The sequence below is a fragment of the Phaseolus vulgaris genome, chromosome 5 (genome assembly GCF_000499845.2).
Source record: "Phaseolus vulgaris cultivar G19833 chromosome 5, P. vulgaris v2.0, whole genome shotgun sequence".
Lineage (NCBI taxonomy): Eukaryota > Viridiplantae > Streptophyta > Magnoliopsida > Fabales > Fabaceae > Phaseolus > Phaseolus vulgaris.
The window spans coordinates 12,144,376-12,170,470 of record NC_023755.2 but is presented as its reverse complement, the minus strand read 5'-3'; the positions used below and the strand labels follow the sequence as shown (position 1 = coordinate 12,170,470).

Below are 26,095 nucleotides of genomic sequence, written 5' to 3'. Positions count from 1 at the left end.
GGGGATGTGCTGGCATGATAAAGGCAATCCCAAAGAAATCGTCCCTATCTATTATTTTTTTGTTGTGAAGCTTGAATGCCCATGGCCCCACTTGCCCTGTCTGCACTCATCCATCTCAGAACTATTATTTCACTTCATCAAATGCCTTTGGGAAATCCAATTTTGTATTAAATAACACTTGGTTTTTGAACAGTAAGCACTTTGTAGCTAAACAATGAATAAGGACATCTAAAGCACATGGTTTCATATCTCACATGGCTTATCTAGAAAGAAAGCTCAGCTTGAGGATTTTTATTGGTAAAATGTGTGCACAACATTCAGTTAATTTAATAAGAATTCAATGGCTACAGATGCAAAAAAGCCTCCATATAAATTCAGAACACATTAAAGGGTGACAGTTGGAATAGTGGAAACTAATGGAGCCAATTGGCAACTCTTGCTTGTGAGTCTTCTTTTTGCAAAGAAGAAAAAATGGAAGCTGCGGATCTTCTGGAGGAGTGCTGGTTCTTTGACAACTTGTTAAAGATAACACCAACGATGACAAGGTGTCACTCTGATCCTTACCCTTCCACTGGCCTAATAAGCCCCCCGGATTTTTTAGTGAAAGACTCTTGTGTGTCCTCTTACCAGTCACCAAGGAAACCACCAAACAGTGGTGCTTTTGTTCATCCCAAGAAGATCCAGAGAGCACCATCCATGCCACCATTGAGATTGAGAGAAGAACAAGAAGGCCAAAAAGGAAGCAGTACTACTACTACAAGCAAATTGGTGCACCAACCAACAGATCCTGTGGTGTCTCATTCAGCTTGTAAACCTCGTAATGCACAGATGAAAGGACAACATGACAGTGATTGTAGAAGAAGGAAAAGCAAACTGCTAAGAACACCATCTTTGCCTCCATCCTTAGGGAGAGAAGAAAAGTTCCAAGTAAATGATACTGGGACTGGCAGATCCCACAAGCAACCATCAACACCTACCCATATTGACATCCTGCCCCCCAGGCAAACCTCTAAGGTACTTCAATCATCTGATTTTGTAAGATATTAAGTAATAGACTCCTTTTCATTTAGAGTCTGAATGTATAAGATTCTGTCCCTTATAAAGTTTATGATTGCTTTTAGTGTGGCCAGCACCAATTACAGCATGGCCATAAAGGCCAAAAGTTTTTGGCATAAGTAAAATCATATCATAAGAAAAGGACAGGCAGTGTGTCTAGCTTGCTGCTACAATGCTACTTTAAGAAAAGTCCATAGTTTTTTAGGAAGTAAATTTCAAAACATATATATACTTCCAAATTCAGGTTGATTTGAATGTGTTGAAGTGAACTCTTCAGTCCTCACATTTTTGTTTTGGCTATGCATGACAGACTTGTAGCATTCCAAGATGCAGACCAGCAAAAAAGACTGAGGTTGAAAACTTCAACACAGAGGGTATTATGGAGATGAGACGCAGGTACCTGAATCAGAAAACAATGAGGAGAAGCTTAAGTGATCTTGAATATGAAGAGGTTCAGGGGTTCAAGGATTTGGGATTCTCATTTGAGAAAGAAACCTTAAGTCCAAGTTTAGCTAACATACTACCTGGTTTGCAAGAGAAAAAAAGAGATGAAACAGAAGAAGATAAGGCCGCAAGGAGACCATACTTATCGGAGGCATGGTTGGTGCAAAGTTGTGCTCCTATTCCAAATTGGGCTTCTAATAAGTCTGCAGGTGACATGAAACAGCAGATCAAGTTTTGGGCTAGAGCAGTGGCTTCAAACGTACACCAGGAATGCTGAGAAAAGCCATTGATTGCATTCAAATCCTGAACCTGGATCATAATCATACTTTACTGATCAATTCTTTGTAACAATTGCCTAAGAACAGAAAAAATAACATTGATAATAATAGTAACTCTTTGGCTTTTTGTTCTGCTATACAAATCATGTATGCTCCTTCTATTCTATGAGCATATATAATGATTATCCAAAACAATCTACCGATTTATAATACATAAATCCTGAACAGCGAATTATGACTTTCACAACAAGGTATAACTTATAAGTATTTAACAATTTACAATGTTGTGCAGACGTTGCACAAGATTTTGAAGAGCACTTATAATTTCTCAGAAGAAAGTTGCTATGAACAATGAAGTATGCAAGAAATAGCAGTCGGTTATAGATTTTTCCCTATTAACAGCATGTCAGGATGAATTCGTGGGCTGGGACAAGTTTCATGTTACAGCCCATGATGAGCCTTAGAGAGCCAAGTGTTTGATCTACTAGACCAACTAGAAGTCTTCACAATAACAGAAAGAACCTGAAACAAAAAGGCAGTCCAGATCAAAATAGGCTCAGTCAAACTTTGATGATTACAAATTGCTCGTAACATCTCTATTAGAAAAAGATTTCTGCACTTAATACTTTTGGTACTTGGTTTTCCTGCTCTGAACAATATTCATAAGAACAGGGCAGTTAATTTTAATTAACGATTCAAATACATTAAAATGAACGGAAAATTGTTCTATCCAGAGGCAAGCCTAAATATAATCAATGTTTCTACTACAACTATAATCAACTCTGTTATATATTCATATCACATATCGGCATACAGAAGAGAAAAGAGAAAATTAGTTGAGCAAAGCTTCCCAATATAAGCCCACCAAAAACATACCTTTTGAGAATAAGATTTAATGGAATACAATATGACAGGTTTCAAAGTTCCTTTGAAGTTTAGATAAATGGTTGCAAGTTTTAAGTTTTTCCTCTGAACCTAAGGATCTTAATAAGTTGATAGTCATTGTCTCTAACACTAACATTTTGCATAATATACCTTACAAAATCCAACTCAGTTTCTAATCCTTGATATTCTCTAAGGCATAGCGTTTTGAGATGTACAAGGCATTCAGGAACAAGAAGTGGATGCCTCCATCTTGACTCATGTCCCTTTGCATATTTTTGTGATTTCTGCAATGACAGATACCAAATGTTCTCAGATAGAATATAAAATAAAAGTCAATTTTCAACTCAACAAACCTTGTTAATCAATAGAACTTCCAGCTTGTGGGAACATTGAAGCAAGTTAACTAACAAATCCCATGAATAGCTTCCAAATTAAATTTCCAGATGGATTAACTTGTCAAACTCCGAAATATCAATGGCAGAAGCATGCTTCATTCAGACACTGCATATAAAAGTCATGAGAAAAGAATATCCAAAAAAAATTAAAAAAAAACTCGCACTCTTCCCTAGAAATCATTACATTCAGTTAGAGAATAAAACCAAAGGAATTTCAAGAGAACAATCACCACCAATGTTGGCAGGAGCATGAGTATGTGTCATGAGGATTCTCCAACACAACCACTCCAATTATTCCAGACATTTAATCCTGTTGGGCAGAAAATAAACTTGGAATCTTTATTAAATTTCTTTAACTCACTTTACTCGTAACTTCAGAATCCTTAGCTATATATGCATACAGTCAAAATCATGTGAACTTCCGCTTGCCATGTTGAGTTCAAACCAAGGTTATAAATTGTGGACAGCGACACTTATTACAGTTATAATATTACTCTTAATAACGGGTCTAACCAGGGTCGGTGTACTTGCTAGAAACCAGGGTGAATGTACTTGTTTGAAACATAATTTCAGTGCATTGTAAAGTGATGTAGCCCTTGTACCAATACTAAATATGTACTGCTGTGCATCCATAATTGTAAAATGACAAAATGAGAAAAATAAAAGTAAATCAGGAATTGTGTACCTACCTGGAATGAGAACATGAGATTTCCTCTGATGGGTAGGCGATACTACAAACAAAATTAAGACTTTTGGAAATAATAGAATTTACAAGTCCCACATCGGAAATGACTCACTTTTTTCAATGGTTTATATATAATTATTTGGAAATGTAAATTCAGGGTGTGGGGTTGGATTAACTCATGGTTCTTCAAACCCTAAACCCATCCGCATAGTTAGGGTGTTTATCCAATGTTTTCCCTGTATTCAAAAAACGAAACATTGATGCTCTACATGAGTTTACATCCATGATAACCATTGAAGAGGTTTGAGGTAGTGGCTGCTATCTATTTATTGTTGAAATGATTTGCGGTTCACTTCTCCTCACCTCTCCACCACACCCTAATTTTTTTGGCAATTGCAATTTCTCTCTGTATACAATAAGCACTTTACCTTGTGTCATATTCATTCATAGAAATGCTATCACCATAAGGTACCTTCATTCACTTTTTTTCTATCAAGGACCCTCTGTACTTTTCTTAAAGAACCTGACCTAGCAATCATATGGCAATTTTTTGCAGGACTTCATCGAATGGCTTCACATATCTTGCAACATTTGAGAATACCGTCAAATCAACTGAAAGTAAAAATACTGAACAGTAAAATTCATCAAAGTTGTCCTTTGAGAATACCATACATAACACTGAATTGAGCAGCTGGAAGGAAGAAGTAGTTACTAGGTGTAAGTATAGTGAAGTTAAAATGGAGGTCAACAAATTCTATCCACTTGTCAAAGTAATATATAAGTGCTCTATTATATTATGATCAACTAGAGCCATTGTTGGAATTTTGCTCTATAAGTGCGTGTTCTTGCAAATGTAATAGTTCATGTGCATTGTAGCAGTGTTGTCATTCGCCTCTGCCACATATTCATGTTACACAAATGCTTTAAATTGGAACCTTTGCATTGTGTCTGGATGTAAAGCATGTCTTCACCCCAACTTAATATCTCAATTAAACTAAGAACTCCAATCCAAGACTCTTACTTAGAGATGCCTGAGTTTGTGACATTCATAATTCGCAGAATCATAAAAATGGTTAAGATTTTGAATGGTAAGGAGCTAAAATCGAATGTAAACATATAATAAACACTATGTGATTTTTATGAGTTTAATATTATTTGTACCAAATAGGAAGTTGTAGACGATTGTCTTTGTAATAATTTATATCAATAGATTGAGAAGATCCACAAATTCATTAAAGTTTTAATTAAGACGTGATGTTTAGTTTCTTATATGGATTGTTCTTGGTCCCATTGATATTGAATAATGTATCCTTTTGAAAAGATCTAACAATAACTAGAGTTAGGGTTAGATTTTTTTATATTAACATAGTTTAACAATTTTTATTTCTCTCATAAAAAAGGTATTGTTCCCAAAAATATATATATATATACAAACTTATAAGAGATAAAAATAATAAATTAGTATTAATTTAGTCATTTTATTTTTTTACTTTTTAAAATATGAAAAATATATAAAGAGTAATTATAACTTATAAAGGTATAAGTATTTCGGTTATTTTTGCCATGACATTTTGTATTTAAAAGAATTTTTTTTCTATGTAAATATTATAAAACATTTTTTATTCTCACTAAAAAGTATTTCTCAATAGGTCATAATTAGAAATAGTGGAGGACCCTGCATATTCTCTCTTTCTCCAAGAGTGTCGAATCAAGAATATGCTAAAAAAAATATTGCATTAATTATTCAATCTTATGTTAAGAGATCAAAATAATGTTTAACTAAAATAAATTTTAACTATTCACACAAGGTAAAATTTAGTAGACAAGATTAATATGCTCTTGCGTATAAATTTTTCTAAGTTTCCATTTTTTCTCTGTTAGTCCATTTTCAACTCAGGATTCCCAATCACTCTACCTTTTTCCCATGTAATAAAGCAAATGAGATTACCAAACTTCTTAAGCAAGAAGAAACTCTCTCAATGTGGTTTGGTTTTACGCCTCATATTCCACCTTCACAGGATTTTAAACACTACAAATTCATATTAATACATAAAAACAATTGGAAGAGTTCTTAAGATAATTTTCTTGTTTTGGTGTTAGATTGTGAAATGTGTCTATATACCAAAATAAAACAAGTTGAAGAGTACATTTTGAAACTAGCTTGTGTGTAATGTTATATAGATAGTAGTAGTTATTAAACATATAATCAACAACTCAAACCCTATCTTTTTATGAAATAAAAAAAAAGTTTCTTACATAGATCTTAAATATTTTAAAATTTTTACTAAAGAGAAAATCTTAGTTAACCTTAAATGAAAGAGTTTGTATTTTTTGAAAGAAAGCTATTTTACTTGAAAGAAAGCTATTTTAGGTAAATTGAGATTTCTTCTTTTTTACCTCCATATGTTCTTATCTGATCTCCATAAATTTTTGGTATTTCAAAAATGTTGCTTTGTAATATTTTGAATTATGTAAATTAGAAATTTTTTTCCAAAATCATAATTAGCTTCCAGATTATGTAATATGTTCTTGCCGGTTGACCAAATTGTTTTTCGTGCGTAGCTACGAGCTACGTATCAAGGACTCCTTCGTAAATTATGGATTACATAATTCTAAAAATATATTATGGATTACATAATTCATAAATTTGAATTATTTTCGAATCTGAGATTAACTTCTAAATTTAGAATATAGAAATGACACAAGATAAAAAAGATATTTTGATATTTTGTAAGGGTCGCAAAAGAACATATGGAACTAGAGTAAGAAAGAGTGGTAAATTGAATATCATCTGTCAAAATTTAAACACAGGAGAAGGTGCCTCAAACACTGTGAATCCAATAAGTAAATTAAATGAATGAAAATGATTTGTTTGGCTTTGGCTTTGTCTTTATCTATTGAAAAGAAATAGAAAAAGGGAAAAGCCATTGAAAATTCAAGATAAGTTAAAAGTCACAGATTAAAGAAAAATATTAAGTAAAAACAATATATAAATAGAGAAAAACATCAATTTATTACTCTAAGATTTTTTATTCAAAGTAATCCTTGTTCAGAATTCATTCTACTGAATTTTTCCAACATTTGCTCTCAAAGAATCTCAGAAAAGCTTGCATAAGATAATCATAATATAGTTTTGGTTGCTTGGGGATTGATTGTGCTTCTCAGTCCATTATTAACTGAGAAAACGTTTTGAAATTCTGCAGATGCAAATGGACAGAGAGACAGTTCTACTAGAGAAAGACAAAATGCCAACTTTACAGCTTAACCTTAGTGTAGTTGCTTTCAAAAGCTCAAACTTTCCCACCAAGCTATTTAACTAATATTTATCTCAAACTCATTCAAGATTACAATGTAACACACTTTTACAAACCAAATGCTTGCTTTGCTAAAAGATCACAAAGGCTCTTTATAAAGTTGATTATTAATGTTTGTCTTTAGCATGCATTATTAAAAAAATTGATTTGATTCCAAAATCAATTCTCTGAAATAGTTATTGGTTGTAAGTAGATACTATTGTAAATCATATCCATAAAACAAAAGAATTCCAATTAATTAATACTATTTTAAGAGTATTCATTCGAGAGTTACTAACAAATACTTGTAATAAAATTGATGTAAGATAAAAATCATTAGTAACATGATTTATGAAGGTCATTTATTCCCAAAAGTTACTTAAGAACTTCCAACATGATTAATTGCCTATTTGGATCATTAATGGTCTTTTTAATTACTATCTCTTTTTTTGTCCTTTAACAAATTTGCTCGATTTTAATTAACCATAGAGACGATTTCGTTATACAAGATACAAACCAAAATCAAACTAATAAGTCACATTTATTTAAAAATTAAATAATAAAAAAGCTAATTAATATAAATAAAAATCAGCCAAAATATGATGATTAAAAAGAAGGGAGAGAGGAATATATTGAGGTGCAGCAGTCAAAGTTGTGGTTTGACTGTGTTTTCCCTGTAATGCAATTCCCCATTACACATGCAACTACCATGAAGACTTGATAATGACAACAACACATTATACAAATAGAAGCTTAATCACAGAGCAGTAGTTCTTTAAAACAGTGAACGACCATTGACCAAAGTCCACACAAATTCCAACCTAATTATAGCATTAGACAAGCAGACACAACAACCTTAACAAAATGCCACTCTCACTCTATTTTCAAGCCCTTCAGAGCACGCATATACTTGAAGCCTCCAACCACTTCCATTATCTCCTCCATAATATGTTCCAACTAACAATAACAAATATACCAACCATCACACAAGTAAATACAACATGCACCACAGCATATCAAATTACTAGTTAATATAATGCAAAAGTAAATTAAAACTCTTATTATAAAACGAGTAATTATGGACCCAAAAACAAATTGCATCACTAAAACTATTTATACAGAGGATTACATTCTAAAAACACCAAAATAGGACTATACTCAAAATCCTAGTTTACCAAAGCTGCCCAAAGTTTAGCATTAATCTACACATAATAATAACAACAATTGATTATTTTGTCAATTAAAAAAAGGAAATTTGAGATTTGGAGAAGAGAGAATTAAAATGAAAATCAAAACCCAACACCAGCCGGCGCGCCGACCCCAAGCTGAGCTGCGGGTGGGTGCGGCTCAAGCTTCCTGTTGTTCCAAAAGCAAGCCTCCGGAGCCAGCTTAGCCGATGACCTCATCGGCTCCGACTTGCAGCGCGTGAGCACAAACGGCTCGTACCCATTACCTGATTTGGACCCCATCAGCTTCTGCTCAATCATTGTCGCCATCGACACTCCGGCGGCGCCGCCCACCGCCGGGAAAGAGCACGACGACCGTGGCGGCTGCATAAGCGATGGAGAAGGCTTCGGCTTCGGCTTGGACTTCGTATACGTCTCTCCGGTGAGCCTTTTGCCGCCGCCTGCGGGCACAGGTCTCTCCGGTAGCCACCGTATGAAGTCGGTGCTGCACACCCACGTCTCCTTGGACACCTCCATTGACAGCTTCGGCTCGCACATCATCAGTAACAAGCACTCCGGCAATGTTTCCCTTCCTCTATCTTCGCACTTTGACCCATTTTCTCGCTCCTTTGACTCTGGATCCGAATTCGGGTCTCGGGTCGGATCTTGCGTTTCACTCTCTGGAGTCAGTTTCTCTTCTTCCTCCTCCGTTGACACTTCTGAAGTTTCGGTCGTCACTGCTTCTGTTTCTGGCTCTGCGTCGTCGTTTTCCGGTTCTGAAGCTGTGAACGTTTCTGAGGTGGAAGAAAGTTCTGAGCTTTCGTTGTTTTCTCTCACTTCTTCTTTACCCTCTTGCAGATTAACCTCTTTTTCTTCGGTTTTAAGGTTGTCGAGATCTGAATGAGCTTCAGGATGTGTTAAAGTTTCACCTTTGTCAATGGCATTTTCATTTGCTTCTAGGTCATCCTTTTCTTCCTCTTCTTTTACTTCATGAAATTCATTGCTTTCTAGGTTTTCTCCGTTTTCAATTTCATAGCTTTCCTTCCCGGCTTGTTCTTCTTCTTTACAGACCACCACCATAGTTTCTGTGCCTCTTTCGCAAATGGTATCTTCTTTGGTTTCTCCTTCAACTTCTTCTTCTTGTAGTTGCTGGTCATCTTCTTTCACTTTGATGGGTTGCTCTTTGTCATCATCATCTTCTACTTCTTGTTCATCTTCATCCCCACTATCGTCGTCATGTTCCTCCCCTTCTTTTTCTTCTTCTTGACATTTGTTTTTGTGAACAGGTGATTCCCAAAAACGGTTAGCAAGAGCTGCCATTTTGACTGGATCAGATCTGCATCTCATCAACAACAGAGCATTTTTTGGAGGAATACATATGCTAACTCTTGCTTTCTCTTCTTCCTCTCCCACCACGTCCTGACTCTTCTTCTCTTCTTCCTCTCCAACCACCAAATCAACATCAACGTCCTCAAACACATGCCTCCTCTGGCTGTGGCTCCTCTCACCTCTCTCTCTTTCATCCTCCATTTCTTTCTCCATCACCAACTCAATCCCCCTTCCCTTCCCATCCCCATCCTGCAAAGCCACCAGCCACCTTCCAAGTCCATTCCCACATGAACCCTCTCTCACAAGTCCTCCTCCTTCCATTCCACCACCCTTATCCTTCTTCTCACTTGACATGCAAGAAGACCTGCAAGGAAAGAAGCAGCTGAACTCTCTCAAGGCCTCACATATTGTCAAGGGAAGATGCACCCATCTCTGATTCCTATGCTTCAAGCAGTTCTGATGATGCTGAAACCCTTGGCTGTTTTGTCTAGTGAGATCTGCATTAGGATTTGCATTTCCATTGGCATTTGCACCACCTTGTTCAGCCTTCCTAAAGCTAGCCTCCCCTCTCCTCTTAGACCTTGCCCTTATCTTCTTCCCTTGCTTCTTGGTCTTAACCCTCACCTGGCCAATGCAAGTGACTTTGGGAGAAGAAGGTTCAGGGTTCTCAAAGCCACACCCTCTTCTCTTGCCAGCAGTTGGGAACATGGGAGAGGCTTGGCCTCCCTTCATGCTGCCATTGCTCTTGAGCCTCCTGCTGAGGGAAGAAGAGAGGGAAATCTGAGGAGGGTCTCTGCTGCGGCTTGGGCTGAGAATGGACTTAGAAGAGAGCTTCATGGATGAAGAGGACAAACGGGAAGTGAAGCAAACAAACAACTCGCTTGTGCTGCTGCTATTGCTACTTGTGCTGCGATGGGGTCTCTCTCTATCTGTCTCCATTTTTTTCTTTTTTTCTTTTTATTTGGTTTCAGAATAACACTTGCCAAGTCATGGCATGGCCATTGTGTGACACAAGAGCTGATTTTTTGGGATGGTAGCTCTATAAAGCACAGTCAATAAATGAAAGATTGCTTAGCGTTGCTTGGTTGTGAGTTGGAGTGGCCTATTATCCTCAGTAACAGATTGCAAGGTGGCTACTATGTGAGTGAGAGTGTGTCTGATAGAGAGAGAGAGAGAGAGAGAGAGAGGAAAGTGTTTAATGGAAGATGACGAAATGCTGTTTGTCTTTATCAAAATGTAACCCACTGTGGCTAGAGTGTAGGGTAGGGTCTTGTTGCCAACTGGTGCTTTTTCTTTATTTTTTTATTTTTTACACGCATGTTCTCAATTAAGTTCTATATTTAAGTAAAATAAAACTTCCTTTCATCTTTCACATTTTCCTACATAATCTGTGACCTTATCGTGCAACTATGCATTGCGGAGGGCTAATCCATTCCCCCAGATTCATTGATTCAGAAGTGGTTTCTTCTAAGATGACTATAATATCTTTCTTTTGATGGGAAGATTCGAGGGAGCACTTGGTATTTGAGAATGGGATAGTGTGGTATGACTCATGTCATGTATGGTGAAATGAAGTGGGGGATGAATCTTGAATGATACTTGTTATTAGTGAAGTACTCAAGTCTCAAGGTTCGTCTCCGTGTTCAGCAGAAAAGGGAAAAATCATCTGCGTGCACGAGACTTTTGGCAGATCAACATCTTTGGTAAAGACAGAAAGCAGTGGGAAAATAATAGAAAAAGAAAGGTGCTGTGTGAGTGTGTGAGTGGAAAAGAAATTTGACAGGAAAAGGAATAGATAAAGAGTTTATATTCTTGTAAGACTAGAATAAAGGAGATTTTGGCCTCATATCGTGAATAATATATGTGTTTATTAGACGTTTCGGTAAAACCAATGCTACTATTTTAGATCATGATTGTTGAAATCTTCTAAAATCGTTTCTGGATATAATGTGTGTTTTTATCCCCTAAATATAGATAGCTTTTGCCTTAATAAAAACCTATGTGAAAACACTAGCACACTACCAAACAATGGTACGAAAATCTTAACCAACAACTAGCAACCACAACAACCAATAAAACTTGTGTAACAAAACCCACCCAACGGCTATTTATGAGAGGGAAAAAAGAAAAAAAGAAAAGCCCACCTAACCATATTTTATTTGTCAATATCAGAAGCATTATCAGCCGCATTGAATGTTAAGGAAATCTGTCAAATAATTTGATTAGCTTTGTTACTTGTATTCTTAATAGGTAATTAATGCCTACAAACTAGAAATATGATCGATGATATGTATTTAATAAATACAATAAGCACTACCATAATGTGATAGATAGAAAGAAAGAAAGAAAAAAAGTGTGAATTGGACCAACACTCAATTGGAGTGTCCATAAAAATATAATAATATTTTTAATGGTTTTCTTGAACACGAAACTATTGCATACCGAGCACTTAACATGCAAACTAATTCATAACTCATATACTTGATCAAGTTTCTTAATTCACCCGTCAAGATTTCCCATTTTTATAAGATTGTATTGTGCAATAATGGAGTATATTGTCGCTGTAGATAATGATAAGTAATGTTGTTCGCAGGTGGCCTCATGGGAAATGGTTGGAATCAAGAAGAACATCAAGTTGAATGAATTGTATATGAGTGTGTGATCCAAATTGAGATGTAAAAATGTTATAAAGATGTATTGTAATAGGTAGTAGGAGGCAGTAAAATAGTGTGGGGAGGAACGTGGCCAGATAGACGATAGAAGGAGAGGAAGGAAAATGAGCGACAAGGCCTTGGTCTCGGGAATATAAAAGTTGATGACACTTTCACAGAATTCATGTGTCCATCCGTGTGGTGTGAGAACTGAGAGGTGCAGTGGTAATACTATTGTTTTGTAAGTGTAAATGTAAATACTAAACCACCAAACCTGTACTCTGCTCGTACAATGTTGGTCTGTAACAAATGCCTGCCTTTTCTGCTTTCCCACCTCCCTTTTTCTCTCACTCAGTTTTCACAATACAAACACACTATCATTGTTATTATTTCTTGTTTTTCAAACTTCTCATCATTTTTCACGGCACACTAAATATACTTCATGAACTTTAACGATGAATATATTAGTTTGGTGTTAATGATGTGTTTAGAATGGGAGAGTGGAAAATTAGTAGGTTATTTAGGGGAGGGAAAATATGGTAAAATAACTAGATTATTTGGAAATTAAGAAATGATGGGGTGCGAGTGGCAGATACGAAATAAGAAGGTGGAAGAAGGGTGTGTGTGAAAGACGTCACGTGGGAAGGTGCATTGCACGTGACCACACGCTACAAGCTTTGCAATTTCTTTGGCTCCAATCATCCCTTCACTTGTTGCTCCCCTATCTCACTCATCACTGCTTTTCTTTTGCGACACGCGCCTTTTACTACCGTTTTCAATTCATGTTACATTTGACCCAATTGTTCTGTTTTCAGCAAATATTTCAATTTTTTGTCTAAATCTTTTAATACTGTCTTACAAAATTTCAAATGTTGTGCAATGGAAGACTGAGAATTCCATTACCAACGAATGCATGTGTAAATTTCAAGAAAAGAATTACAGCTGTTGACGAAGACATGGTTGATGGTGGTGGTTTCATAGTTGTTGACGTTGATACATCTTTGGTGGTGATTGAAGCTAGTAGAAGGATGTGAAAGTTAAGAATAAAATAATTTGAATAATTATGTATTTTTAATGTCATATTTCAATAGATTGAACATTACTTATCATTTTAAAAAAGTCAACAATTTTACCATGTTTGAATTGAACAAAGAATGTCAAGGAGAGACCAGGGCAAGAAAAAAAGATATAGTCTAGTAGAGTGCAGGCACGCGCATGAAAAGGAGAGTAGATGCAAGATTCTGAAACAAACATAGGGACCCCATTTGCGAAGGACTGTACCGTTTACTATGCTTCCCATGGATATCATAGAAATCTGCGCACATGTGACGCGTGGCAGAGAAATCCATTCATTCATTCATTGCCTTTGTCAAAATGTTATCAACTGACTTAACAATCATTTTTAGATTAAATATTTTTAAAACCAATTAGCATTTTTTTAATGATTAAAATGTAATGCAGCTATTTGAATAGGTTAGTCATTTGCCTGCCAAATAATGCAAACAAACTAGCACATCTAGACCACAATTAACTTGAAAATGAATAAATTAAACATTATAGTAATTGATAATATTTTGTTTTTTAATACTGTTACTGCATTCATTAGTTGGACCGTTAATTAAATTTTAGTTTAAAATCAGAGATTGTTGAACACCCTTTAACCATCATCTCAACACTGACGACACATGCAACAAGGTAAAGCATTTAATAGGGCTAGGTTAGAGGTGTGGTCCAGCTACATGGAAACCCACTCAGAGAAGCACGCACAACTCCTCGGTCACATGATCCTAACTCCAAAGCTGAATGATAACCAACTTAATACGTGGGTCAAGGTTACTTAAAAAGAAGGGGTTTGACCATTCACTAACACAACTTGACAAAACTGATACTAAGAACGCATTATGGAAAAACGTCTATGAAAAGCAGATTGTGCAATAATATTCATGGACTTACATAGCAGAACACTTTAACTTTGTCTGGTATTTTGGGCTTTTCTGCATGAGGCCCGGTTGAGGTAAAGCCAATGCCGTAAAGTGACCAGTGAGGCTTTTTAAGGTACCTTTACATTTTTCTAGAACAATGATAATTACGAAGTTGATTAGGGTAATATAATACAAGATTAACAAAAGAGGTGCAGACCTAATTTATGGTTTTACAAAAAGTACAAAATAATTGTTTTCCACCCAGCTAACTGGTTTGGTGACCACTGTTAGGGGGCTTGTCAAAGTGTGTATGCAGTCCATGTTAGATTGTGTCCCACCAGACCGTAAATAATTGAATAGTTGTATCCAAGTGAGGTTACAAGTTTCAATTCATTACCATTTGAATCACGAATGCCACACGTGATCAAGAAAGGAAAATAGCCTGTTCCTAGCAGTTCAAATAATTAAAAAAGTAAGCAGACAAATGCTGCCCGATAATGTTCCTAAGATCTGGCCATTTCAACAGCAAATGATGCCTACCTCTCCACTCCCTAGTAGCACAATACGTTAATACAATGAACAAGCTTTCTGCTAATAATTTAGCGATGTTCTCTTTCGATGTCACAATTCAAGCGAACATGGATTGGCTACTGATAGTGAGTGCAACTGACACATGGGGGTTATGAAGGTATAACGTCATATCAACACCTTCCACAACAACACAAGTGGACATGACTAAAAACTAGAACAGTTGTAAAGGTAAAGAAAGGTCGCCATGTGTCACAAACTTATCAATTATTTACAGACTTTTATGACCGGATATATTCAGAATCAAAATTTACAAAGAGTTCCCAGTTTCTATCATAAGTGAAAACCCAGAAAAAAACTATCAAATTTTCAATTAAATGTGGAACATTCCAATTAAAAGAGAACCCAAGATTGAAGGGAAAAAAACTAGTTTAAGCAGCTATGTGATGAGCTTCTGGACGTCAATCAAATTCCAAAACTATTTTACCTGGGATGAGCCTCTTGTCTTTTGCCTCATGGGCATCTTTTACTTGTGTTATGGGAAACGTTTTATACACAGGTATCTTCATCTTCCCAGCTTGACATAGCTTTCGAATCTCATTTAAACCGTCTGAGTCAGCCCTCATGTATGTCCATGAGTATTCTGTATCACAATAAAAGGAGATTTAGCTTCACATTTTTTTAAAAAAACCTTCACCAGGAATTTGTCAGTACAGGTTAAAACAAGGAAATAAACAATACCCTTGGTTTCTAACTTACACCAACGACAATTTACATTAAAATAAAAAGGGAATACCACGCAAAAAAAAAAAATAGACTGTCAAATCAAAGTGTTTTTAACTTTTTCTACAAGGAAGGTGGAGATGCGAAACAGGATTTGATTTCAGGATATTTTTAATTCTGCTACATTTACATAACAAACAGCAAGAAAGTTTGATATCAACTCACAAGGCAAAATTGCTGTCCATCTCATAGATCCCTATTTGTTTCCAAAAAAATGCAAAGATATCATTTATGAATATCTGATATGTAGAAACACCTGAAGCTGAAAGGTTTCCAGAGAGGCTTAATCTGGCTATCCTCTTATACGTCATCATAATTAAGGTGCCTTTTTAAGTTGTATGACAGTTTAACAACTGAAAACACGTGTAAAGTTTTAGCATGCTAGTAAATGTCTTCTACTTTTGTTGTTTAATTCTGGTGAATAGAAAATCGTATCATAGAGATACCAATGTCTACTTATATGCCAAAAATACTATGTTGATTTTTTCATTCAAGTCTCAATGGCTAATCAAAATCAAGTCACCAGACAACAAGGCATTTAGTTGGGTTATGCCTATCTTGATTTCTTTGCTGAAAGTTTAATTCTAAGACAAAGAGTAATTATACAATAATAAAGATTGTAGCAGCTTGTATACCATTGGCTTTTGCCTTAAATGGAATACCAGATGCATAGAGTATAAGGAAATTACAACAGAACCCATTTTCATAATTTCTATTTCTTTCATTAAGTTGGTTCAGCTCCAGCTTTTATCAATGCTTAAGAGTTTTGTTTAGGTGACGTAGGTAGGAGAAAGAAAAAATTTCCCCTGATACATTTTAGATTAAAAACAACCATCATGTCAATCAGCATAATAAATAATTATTTTAACTCCACCCCAGCTACTCCTTTAGCCTATAGTGAACTATGGACAAGAGGGGAGTGGCATAAAATGTACATTAAGCTTGCCAAAAAGACTATAAGTTTGTTTCGACAAACTTCTTCATAAACACTATTAGGAGAAAAAAATTAAAAAAATGTTTTCTCCATAAACTAAAATTAGCTTATGTACAGATTAAAAATAAGAATTTAACGTTATATGTGAGAACTTTTAAAGATTAACTTACACGAGCTAATTTTTGTTTATGAAAAAACTTACTTTATTTTTTTTCTTCTAGATGTGTTTAAATAGAATAGAAGTCTATCAACAAAGGCCCAATGTGTGATATATATTCATTATTTCTGTCAATTATGTTAGTAATAACTTACATAAGGCTTTGTTGTTGTTGTTGTATGTTACTCTAAGTTAGTTAGGTAGTCAACAAAACAAAGGGTTTCTGTTAGAAAGAAGGGAAATGGGCTTGTAACTATCTAGGCCCATTAAGGTGGGTTTCAGTTACGAACTGTAGATCAGTAGTTTCCTACAAACAAGAATAACAATAAACAGTTCAGAGAACTTATGTCAATGAGAAAGCAGTGTAAGGAGGGATCCAGACCTCTTCAAATATCTAGAATCTTGTTTTTCTTCTTAGGGGCTTTTACCTTAATTTCATTCAATAAATAATAATTGTCCTTTCTCACTGTTATGATACAAGTTCTATCAATTGGTACAAGAGCAATTGAGCCAGAGTTTTGGGTGCATTCACGACAGATTGTTGGTGCATTCTTGATTGGAAATCTGTGAAGGGAACATCATGATGTCAAACCAACAGCTTGAAGAAAGAATAGAAGACATGCGGCACCAAATTGAAGAGATGCAAAACCTGAAAGAAGCTGCAATTGGAATCATTGGGGGCAAGGAATAGAATCTTTGAAAGAGATGATGAAATAACTCTGGCAAAAAGTACAGGTGACCCTCGTATAAACGGTCATGTTATCTAAGGGAAGTAGAAGTTTCAACCAATAGGTGGATGGAAAAATCACAGAATATGTTTCCAATGTTTTATGGGAACAGGTATCGGCAATAAAGAGCCAAGTATGAGCAATATTTCATGTTGGATGAAGAATATAGAAGTGAAGATGAAAATCAAGAGCAAAGAAAAGAATCATGGTGGAAAGAATAGTTGGTGGATGGACCTAGAAAAAAAAATTAAGAACAGCAACAAAAGGACAATCAAAGGGAGAAAAAGAGGCTGGAGCAGCAAGGAAATTGCAGATTAACACTTGACATCATATTCAGTCATGGAAGCTGAAGAACTGGAATCCTGGAGAAAGAAATGGTGTTCTTTTGGAATTAACAAATCCAACCCAATACAATAAAATGGAAAAAGGAAAAGAAAACAGGAAGTCACAGTAACTTGAGTATTCTCCACATCCTAGTCAACCAGACCCAAAAGAATAAGATAGATGACCTCCATAACCTTCAGGTGTAAGGCTGCAACTACAACATTATGTATCATGGTAAAAAATGCCTCAGAAAACAGAGTATTAGAGATGAATGGCTACAATCACATTTGTATTTAACCTAGGAGGATTAAAAGTTAACTTTGGGCTACAATGATCTGGTTGACTTGGTCACCACCATGATTCTGTCATCAATAAGAACACCAGTGGGACTTTATTCCAGCATTCAGAAGCAGTTCACCTTGAGGAAACGGTGAAATTTTAGGGGAGAGTATGATAGACGCCCATTAGTTAGTTTTGTAGTGGTTAGCTAGGTTAGTTAGTCAAAGAGATAGACAAGCTTATGTTAGAAAGAAGGGCAACGGATTTGCATTGCAACAATTAAGTCGGTAGTTAAGCATTGGTTTCAGTTATAAACTGTAGACCAGTAGCTACCTAGGGGATTCTGTGATCGGAAAGCAGTACAAGGAGTGGATTTAGACCACTGGAAATATTTGGAATTATGTATCAATTCATAGGCTTCTTTGTAGTTTCATTCAATAAAAAAAACCCATTTTTTTTCTTGCTGTTATGATGGCAGTCTTATCAGTGTCAAACAGAAGATAGAAATTACAAGGGAAACGAATGGCCAGCAAAGCAAAATAACATGATAGTCTGGACATTTCTACCTATTCCATGAGTGCACCGGTATAGAAGCTGTTTATTCAATAAAAGAGCTGTAGCTGCTGGAAGCCCAATAGCAAGTCCATACCTATCAGCCAATGATGCTGCCTCCCCCTTCAATGAAATAGCAAACATAGGTCATTCTGCCAATGAACTGAGTACATCTGCAAGTATGATAAGGATGAAAAAGGTGATAAACTTTCATATCCTACCTGAAGTGTCATGTAATGTCCACCTCGTTTCAGAAAATTAATGCCTATCCGTTCTGTCTCTGACACACCAATAGTATCCAAAACAGCATCAAACTTCCCCTTTATAGCCAATTCAACATCCTGTCAATCCAGAATGAAATTATAAGAAAATCACTGATTTTCGTATATATTTGTCTTGGATTGCATTTGGGCTTGGGGTTTATGTTAATTAGATATTATTGGCTCATATTCTAATCCTCAAATTTCACTTATGGGTAGTATTAGAGATTAGACTCAATCCTTATGGGATTAGGATTTATTTGTATTTCTTAGATATTCTAATCCTCAAATTTCACGTATGGGTAGTATTAGAGATTAGACTCAATCCTTATGGGATTAGGATTTATTTGTATTTCTTAGAGAAAAAGTTAAATTAAGATCAGACCTTAGCTTCCATTACTCTTGATATAAATTTTATTAAACAATTAAAATTAAATAGATAACCCTTTTAGATTAGTAATTCCCAATCGCCCCCTAAGTTCTCACTTATCCACATTTATAATTATTTTCATTAACTTCACACTTAATATAAAAAAAATTGAAAAGACAAAAAAAAATCATCTTAATGACCACGTGCCAACAGTCATTTTCCACATTCATCAAAGGCCAACTATTTTCTGTTTTAAAATCTGTATTTTATTTCCTTTTCTAGCATCTTATTTTCCGTTTTTGACAAACCAGTATGCCAAGTATTATTCTTTTCCCTTTCATGATTTCTTTTTTCAAACAAAAAACATCAACAGAAATCGTTGTCACAAATGAAATATCTGAACTAATGACTGGAAAAATTATACAAAAGAAGTTTCAACACTACCTCAGCAACATAATCAACAGCTTGCTCTGCACCAGCAGCTAACAATCTCTCTACGCTTTGACTTCCACAAGTAGTTACAACAGAGCATCCAGCAGCTGCTGCAAGCTGAATTGCAGTCAACCCTACAGCTCCTCCACCTCCCACTACTAATATCCTTTGTCTGTTTGAGATAAGCTAAAGGATATAAGTGAGTGGAACGAGAGCTTTTAGCAAGCTGACATATAGTGTGTGATAAAGAAATACAAAACAAATGAATAGAGAATAATAAGCAAAAAATAATTTTCACCGATGGAAATCATAATCTTATCAATATAAAAACATACCCCTCACTTATTCTAGCTGTACATTTTAGTCCGCGCCAAGCTGTCAATGCAGCAAAAGGAATGGCACTGGCTTCCTACAAGATTAAAATGGGAAAAGAAGAAGCAAAAAGCATGGCTTCAATGATCAAAGTAAACAAGGGAAAATCATAATCAATTGCTAAATGTAGAAACCACTAATTTTGTTAAGTGTGAATTATAAGAGTGACGGTAAAACCAATGTATTGGACATACAGAGACAAATATTATTGTCATAGCTATTACTCTAGAGAGTTAAACGGGTGTACAAGATGAAAATAATGAAATCTAATTACTGTTATGAATTGATCATAGTAAATTAAATACCTCACCTTTACATAACCAGAACCAGTGCACATATTGACTGCAAACAGCTCCTATAGTCCAACATAGACTCAAATAAACCTAACTATTTAGTAAGCATGACCACCACAACATACCACATGAGAAAGTGAATCTGGCTTCGGAGTAACCTCATCCTCCGAGAGAATCGCATAGTCCGTGTAAGTGCCCCTCACAGCAGTGGGATGCAGAGCCCCAAAAACCTGTTCTCCCACACTCAACGACGTTACCGAAGCACCAACCGCCGCAACCTCACCACTGACGTCGCGCCCCAAAATGAGAGGCAACAGCCTCCCGAAAATGGAACGCCCATAACCGGCACGCATCTGAGACAAACAATAAGAATTTTTCAAAACAGCTGAAGAAATTCTCAACATAGTTAAAAAAATCCCAAAACAGGTCAACAAATCTTCACAACAGTTCAAGAAATTCTCGGAACTAGCTAAAAATTCTTCAAAAACAAACAGTTCAAGAACATTTCAAGAAAAACAATGGAACAGCAACAGAACTCACACGGGTGTCCAAGGGGTTGACGGAAACGGCGCGCGTGCGGACGAGGACTTCGTGCGGCTTCAGCGGAGGGACTTGCACGTGGGACCGAAGCTCAAGCAGGTGAGGCCCACCGAAGGAAGGAAGAAGCACCGCTCTGCAGTCAGAAACGTAGGATTTGAGACGGTGGTAACTGAAAGCAGAGGGCGTTATTCTCGTGAACTCGCGATTGCTCGGAATCCGCATCTTCTCAGTATTTGAGGCTGAATTTCAGAACATTGAGATTAGGTTCGATCTCAATGGTTTAGGGTTTAGGGTGTTTGAAGTGAAACTGAGAGGAGTGTGTGTGCATGTGCAGCATGTGAAAGGGAGAGAGAGAGGGGGAGAGAGAGGGGGAGAGGGAGGGGAACGTGTCTGTGTTTTGGTCCGCAGAGATAGAAGCGGTGGTAGTTGCGTTTCGTTTAAACTTTGGGTTATAGTCGCGCCGTGGGTCGTTGCGATGCTTATTTGTAAGAAAAAAACAATTCTTTAATAAGGATTTTGGCCAGTAAATACTTGTCATTAAATAAATGTAACTACCAAATCCTAGTCTTACCGTTAAAAAAAATTCAATTTACTACCAACCTACCAAACTACCAAACGGTTTAGGGTTCTACAGCAAACTTTTCGCCACCTTACACTTAGCCGGGTCAATAACACATGACAACAAACTTTTACCTCTTTGATAAGGGTTTAGGGTTTATTGGTCTTAATAGGTTGAGACAATATTTAATTTAGTATAATAATTTTTAAAAAAATTAATTTGGTCCCAATGTTTTTAAAATGTATTTAAAATGGTCATTTATGTTAAGTTACACCAAACAGCGTTAACTGATGTTTATGTGACAAAGAGAATGAGTTATGTGGACGGTCAAGTAAAAGACATGTCAGATTAGATGTTAGGGTTTGGGCGTGAGATTGGTCGACAAAGATAAATAAATTGTGTTGGTTAGGGTTTTTGTTTTATCGTAAACGTTTTTTTGATGGTGGCTTCTTCACATATACGAGGGTTGACAGATACGAGGGTCACTTGTGGTGGAGTCCGGTGTTGTGGATTCGTTGGTGGGGGAGGAGTAAATAGCGTTTGTGATTCTTTCATGGGTTCGTTCGTATTTTTGTTTGTGTTGGGAATGTGTGCCTATAGGTCTGTATTTGTATCATCATGCAGTTGCAGTCGAATGGAAGTGCAACAACAACGATCTAATTCTAGACATGGTGGTAGGAGTAGGACGACTTTTGTTGGTCCCATTTGTGATTATGGGGAATTTGTTGTTTTGAGAACAACAACAACTGTAAAAAATATGGTGGGAGATAATTTTGGGGGTATCCAAAGTACAAGGTGAGATGTATTGAATGGTGGTTTATGAAAAAAATGCATTGGTATTAATTTTTTGGTTATTGTTTTGTCTAATACAGAGTAGGAGTGACATAAGCATGGGATGTAATTTCTTCAGATGGTGCATTTAAGACACTGGGGATGACAAAGATGGAACTATTGCTAGACAAAAAAACAAAATTTGTAGCTTGGAAAAACGTCTGAAGATGTCAAGAAAGTGGATTAAGATGTTATTATTAGGGTTGTGTGTTGTTGTTGTAATAAACATTGTTATGTTGACTATTTTCTTAAAATTCCCATGACTGACATATCAATGTATATTTTGGGATTATGATTGAATGAGTTCATGTAATATGTATTAGTGTGTTGAGTTCATTTACCCTGTATGTAATATGTATCCCCAAATCTGTATCAATGCAAAATGAATTTGAATGAACGAAATATTTAATGTTTTGTATCAATGCAACTTGGATAGTAGACATCATAGTGATATCTAAACCATCATCCACTTTAGTAACTAATTGTTTCCTTTGTGAATTAATTGATTTAGCAAGTGGTTGGCATAGAAATTTCAAGCTAATACAAAAATCAAGGTACTACAAAAAAAACTGGTTTGATACTGGTGCACTTCTGCTCTTAGAACTGTATAAGACAATTGTAAACTGGTTTGATGGTGCAGAATGAAAGAACTTTGGTATTACTGGTGCATACAGTTCATAAGATTTATTTTATTGGTTCTTCTCGAAGGATGATTGAAAATGCAATATCATGAAATTTGGAGGATGCATCCACAGATAAGGAAAACTACAGCAATTCAAACTAAAAATGACTTTTAAATGCATAATATATATCAATTAATATTATTTTGTTTCGTTCCATATATACATAAAAGCTGGAGCATTTTTTTGTGCTGCAGCTATAATATTTTACATACAGTGAAACTTCTAAAAGCAAGGAAAATTTGGCAAAAGATGACACTAAAAATCAAACAGCAAAAAGAAGAACAAGTTGCAAATGCCCTACAAAAATATCTTGCAAATTACATCTAACAAGTTTTGCTATCCAAGTTCATACATTAACAAAAGTCCAAAATAATTGTTCTTCAAAATATACATCTATAGAAACGAGTGGGTTCAAAAAGCATTCATGGCTTCCAAAAGCGGTCTCTCATGGATTGTAACTTAAGCCTCGTGTTGGGTCTTGATAATGCAGCATTTGATCTTGTTGTCCTTCGAGCTGCCTGAGATGGTTGTGAAACTATTAGTTGAGTAGGGGGAGATGGTGGAAGTGTGCAGTTGGAGCTGCTTGACATGGAGCTTCCTGAGATGGCCCTGATGCACTTGGAGCTTCCTGACTTGGGTGAAATGACCCTGATGCACTTTTTGTTGTGGCCAAGCTTATGACGTCGCACCCCAAAATCTAAGGCAATGGCCTCCTGAAAATGGAACGCCCGTAACCGACACGCATATGAGACAAACAATAAGAAATTTTCAAAACAGGTGAGGAAATTCTCAACATAGATAAGAAAATCCCAAAACAGATCAACAAATCTTCACAAAAATTCAAGAAATTCTTGGAACAAGATAAAAGTTCTTAAAAAATAAACAGTTAAAGAAAAAGCAATGGAACAACAACAAAACTCAAACAAGTATCCATGTGGTAGACAAAAACGGTGCGTGTGCGGACGAAGACTTTGTGCGACTTCAACGGAGGGACTTGCACGTGGGACCGAAGCTCAAGTAGGTGAGGCCCACCGAAGGAGTGAAGAAGCACCGCTTTATGATAAGTGCCTAATTTCAGTAATTTTTATATTAAAATATAGGGACTTATGAGAATTTATTGTTAATTTACATATAAAATAATCTATAATTTATGAATTTATACCTTTTTACATTTTTTTATGATCTTTATTTGAATAAGAGCAATTTATTTCCAAATTTGGTGTTAATTGCAAGTTTCTAGGGAGGATTGGAGATTTGGAGTAAAGGAAAATGATTTAAGTTAAAAAGAGAAAGTTGGATAGTCCCAGAATAGAGAAAAGCGTTGAAAAAGCTAATTTTGCAACAGGAGTATCTCACTCAAGCGGGAAATTCTTGTTTGAGCGAGAATGCTCCGGGACTATTTTCGGAAATCACGCCTTTCTCGCTCAAGCGAGAATGCGTTAAACAGATTGGGCTTTTTTTTATGTTTTATCACTTAGCCCATCAACGCGACGTAGGAAGTCACCTAACCCTAGTAAATTAGGTTAAATAGGGGGCTAAAAGCACAACTCCAGTGTACCAATTGAGAGGAAAACACCATTGAGTGAATTGTAACCCAATTGGGAGAATGAAAGGTGCTAGAAGTATGCATGGCTAATTCTACCATTTGGGATTATGAGTAATCTGCTCGAACTCTTATGTATTGAGGTGATATTTAATAAGATATAATATTATGTTCTTGATTGATTATTAGTATTGTTGTTTTACTTATAAATTTTTGTGACAAATTGAGAATCTTAAATCTGAATAGAAAGTATTTTTAGGGTTCTGACCTAAACAACAATACTTAACATATTTGAGTGTTAGGAATAGACTTAAAATGTTAATTGTTATTAACGTTTGAGCTACGTTCTAAGTTGTTCTTATAATTATGTGAGGGATCAATATTTAGGGAACTTTCTTAAGGATTTTATATGCGAGGAATCGATATGAATGACTTTTATACAGGCATCAATTTCAATCAAAGAACTTAATATTAACATGCTAATCAAAATACATGAAAGTGAGAGAGATGAAACCTAATCCCTATTTTTCCAACTTGAAGCAACTAATTATTTGCTTGTTTTCTTATTAATCATTGCCAACACAATCACTTCAACACTCTTTTTATTGTTCTGTTTGATATTTAGTGATTATTGTACTTGATAATTCACTGTTTCTTGAGGGATCGATATTTATCCTTATGGAAAATTATTACTTTTGACAACCGCGATGCACTTGACAATTATTACTTCTAAAATCTATACTAAACTGACAATACACGAAACACTACAAGAAAAATCATTAAATAGAAACCAATTTTAGAGACAAAAAATAATTAGTTGTTATATTAACTAAATTAGATATTGTTTTAGAGACAAACAAAATTATTGGTATCTAAAGTTGTTTGTATTATTGATAAATAAATTTTAATTTGGTATTTAATTAGCTACCAAGATTTTAATTAGCTACCAATTTTAGAAACTATTTATTTTTGTTGGGTTGGTGCAAAGTTCTGCTGAAAAGGCTAAATTTTTTTTGACAAGGATGGTGATATGACCCAACTCTACAAGAAGTTGACCATGAGCCCAAATGACTTTTCAAGGTTAGGTCAAACATCTCAGGTGGAGACACAGGGCCCCACCATTCATTAGAAAATCCTCATGAGAAGAACAGTCGGGCATGGGTCAGAGTATCAATTATTTTTCCTTCTAATCTTTTTAAGACAAGTTTAATTTGTAATCAATTGAGCTCACATTGGCCCAATTAGAAGAAGAATACGCTAGCTTAGGCTTCTAGTAATTTCTAGAAGATCACCCATGTGCTCACCTTTGACCTAAATTCTAGAAGACTCCTCCATGTGCTCACATTTGAGCTAGTTTCTATAAGCTTATAGTCATTTACACCCCTACACTTCCTCTCTTCCTCTCCAAGGTACTCATATTTATAAATAGGGTGTCTCTCCTCTTGTAAATGACATTGATATTGAAGTAAATAAACTCTGTCAGAGTATTTTCCTGAGTGTTCTCTAAATTTCTTATGAGTCTTATCTTGAGTAGAGACTATTTCAAGTGGTGACTCCTTCTCACTCATCTTGGAACTCTCCCCATTCCAAGTGGCGTGATTCAATCACCATTGTCATCATCTCCATAAGCTTCCTTACTCTTACTCTTTCCCTTTTTCTTCTTTTCCATTCCACCATTATTCTTCTTTGCATTGTCTATTTCTTTTATTGTTTTTTGCCCTTTATCTTCTCCTTATCTTGCTTTTATTTCCATTTTCTTCATCATTCATCATCTTAATTGTGTTTTCTCTTAGCTCTTTTGAAGACAACCTTTACATTTACTT

General features: G+C 35.6%; 3 protein-coding genes and 1 long non-coding RNA gene across 6 annotated transcripts; 1 reads left to right on the top strand and 3 right to left on the bottom strand.

The window, feature by feature from the left end:
- Positions 1 to 304: 304 nt before the first annotated feature.
- LOC137835167 (uncharacterized) lies at positions 305 to 1,915 on the top strand. Its single transcript, XM_068643542.1, is given in 3 exon segments — positions 305 to 440; positions 442 to 1,014; positions 1,367 to 1,915. Coding segments are annotated over 3 exon segments (1,008 nt in total). The 5' UTR covers positions 305 to 416; the 3' UTR covers positions 1,778 to 1,915.
- On the bottom strand, positions 468 to 3,422 carry LOC137835168 (uncharacterized). Of its 2 annotated transcripts, none has more exons than XR_011085031.1 (4): positions 3,243 to 3,422; positions 3,017 to 3,164; positions 2,814 to 2,947; positions 468 to 2,300 (listed from the first exon to the last, which is right to left on the bottom strand). It is a non-coding gene; the product is annotated as an uncharacterized lncRNA (long non-coding RNA). The 2 variants fall into 2 exon arrangements; XR_011085030.1 differs by having other exon boundaries at positions 3,289 to 3,422.
- A 4,648-nt stretch (positions 3,423 to 8,070) lies between these two features.
- On the bottom strand, positions 8,071 to 11,652 carry LOC137835166 (uncharacterized). Its single transcript, XM_068643541.1, has one exon. The coding sequence runs from the start codon at positions 10,468 to 10,470 to the stop codon at positions 8,326 to 8,328; it is 2,145 nt and encodes a 714-aa protein (XP_068499642.1). The 5' UTR covers positions 10,471 to 11,652; the 3' UTR covers positions 8,071 to 8,325.
- Positions 11,653 to 14,882: 3,230 nt separating this feature from the next.
- Positions 14,883 to 21,136, bottom strand: LOC137835165 (uncharacterized). Of its 2 annotated transcripts, none has more exons than XM_068643539.1 (7): positions 20,657 to 21,136; positions 20,242 to 20,469; positions 19,787 to 19,860; positions 19,464 to 19,623; positions 18,611 to 18,730; positions 18,404 to 18,512; positions 14,883 to 15,275 (listed from the first exon to the last, which is right to left on the bottom strand). In XM_068643539.1, exons 1-7 carry the CDS (start codon positions 20,876 to 20,878, stop codon positions 15,094 to 15,096), a joined length of 1,095 nt encoding a protein of 364 aa, XP_068499640.1. In that variant the 5' UTR covers positions 20,879 to 21,136; the 3' UTR covers positions 14,883 to 15,093. The 2 variants fall into 2 exon arrangements, with proteins under 2 accessions (XP_068499640.1, XP_068499641.1); XM_068643540.1 differs by lacking the exon at positions 14,883 to 15,275 and adding an exon at positions 16,850 to 17,155 and having other exon boundaries at positions 20,657 to 21,133.
- Between the last annotated feature and the right edge of the window lie 4,959 nt (positions 21,137 to 26,095).

Coding starts and splice junctions, on each gene's coding strand:
- LOC137835166 (XM_068643541.1), bottom strand. CDS start 10,470: ATGGAGACAGATAGAGAGAGACCCCATCGCAGCACAAGTAGCAATAGC.
- LOC137835165 (XM_068643539.1), bottom strand. CDS start 20,878: ATGCGGATTCCGAGCAATCGCGAGTTCACGAGAATAACGCCCTCTGCT. Junction 19,861..20,241: donor CAGATTCACTTTCTCATGTG/GTATGTTGTGGT, acceptor TTAATCTTGTAG/GAAGCCAGTGCCATTCCTTT. Junction 19,624..19,786: donor ACAGCTAGAATAAGTGAGGG/GTATGTTTTTAT, acceptor TATCTCAAACAG/ACAAAGGATATTAGTAGTGG.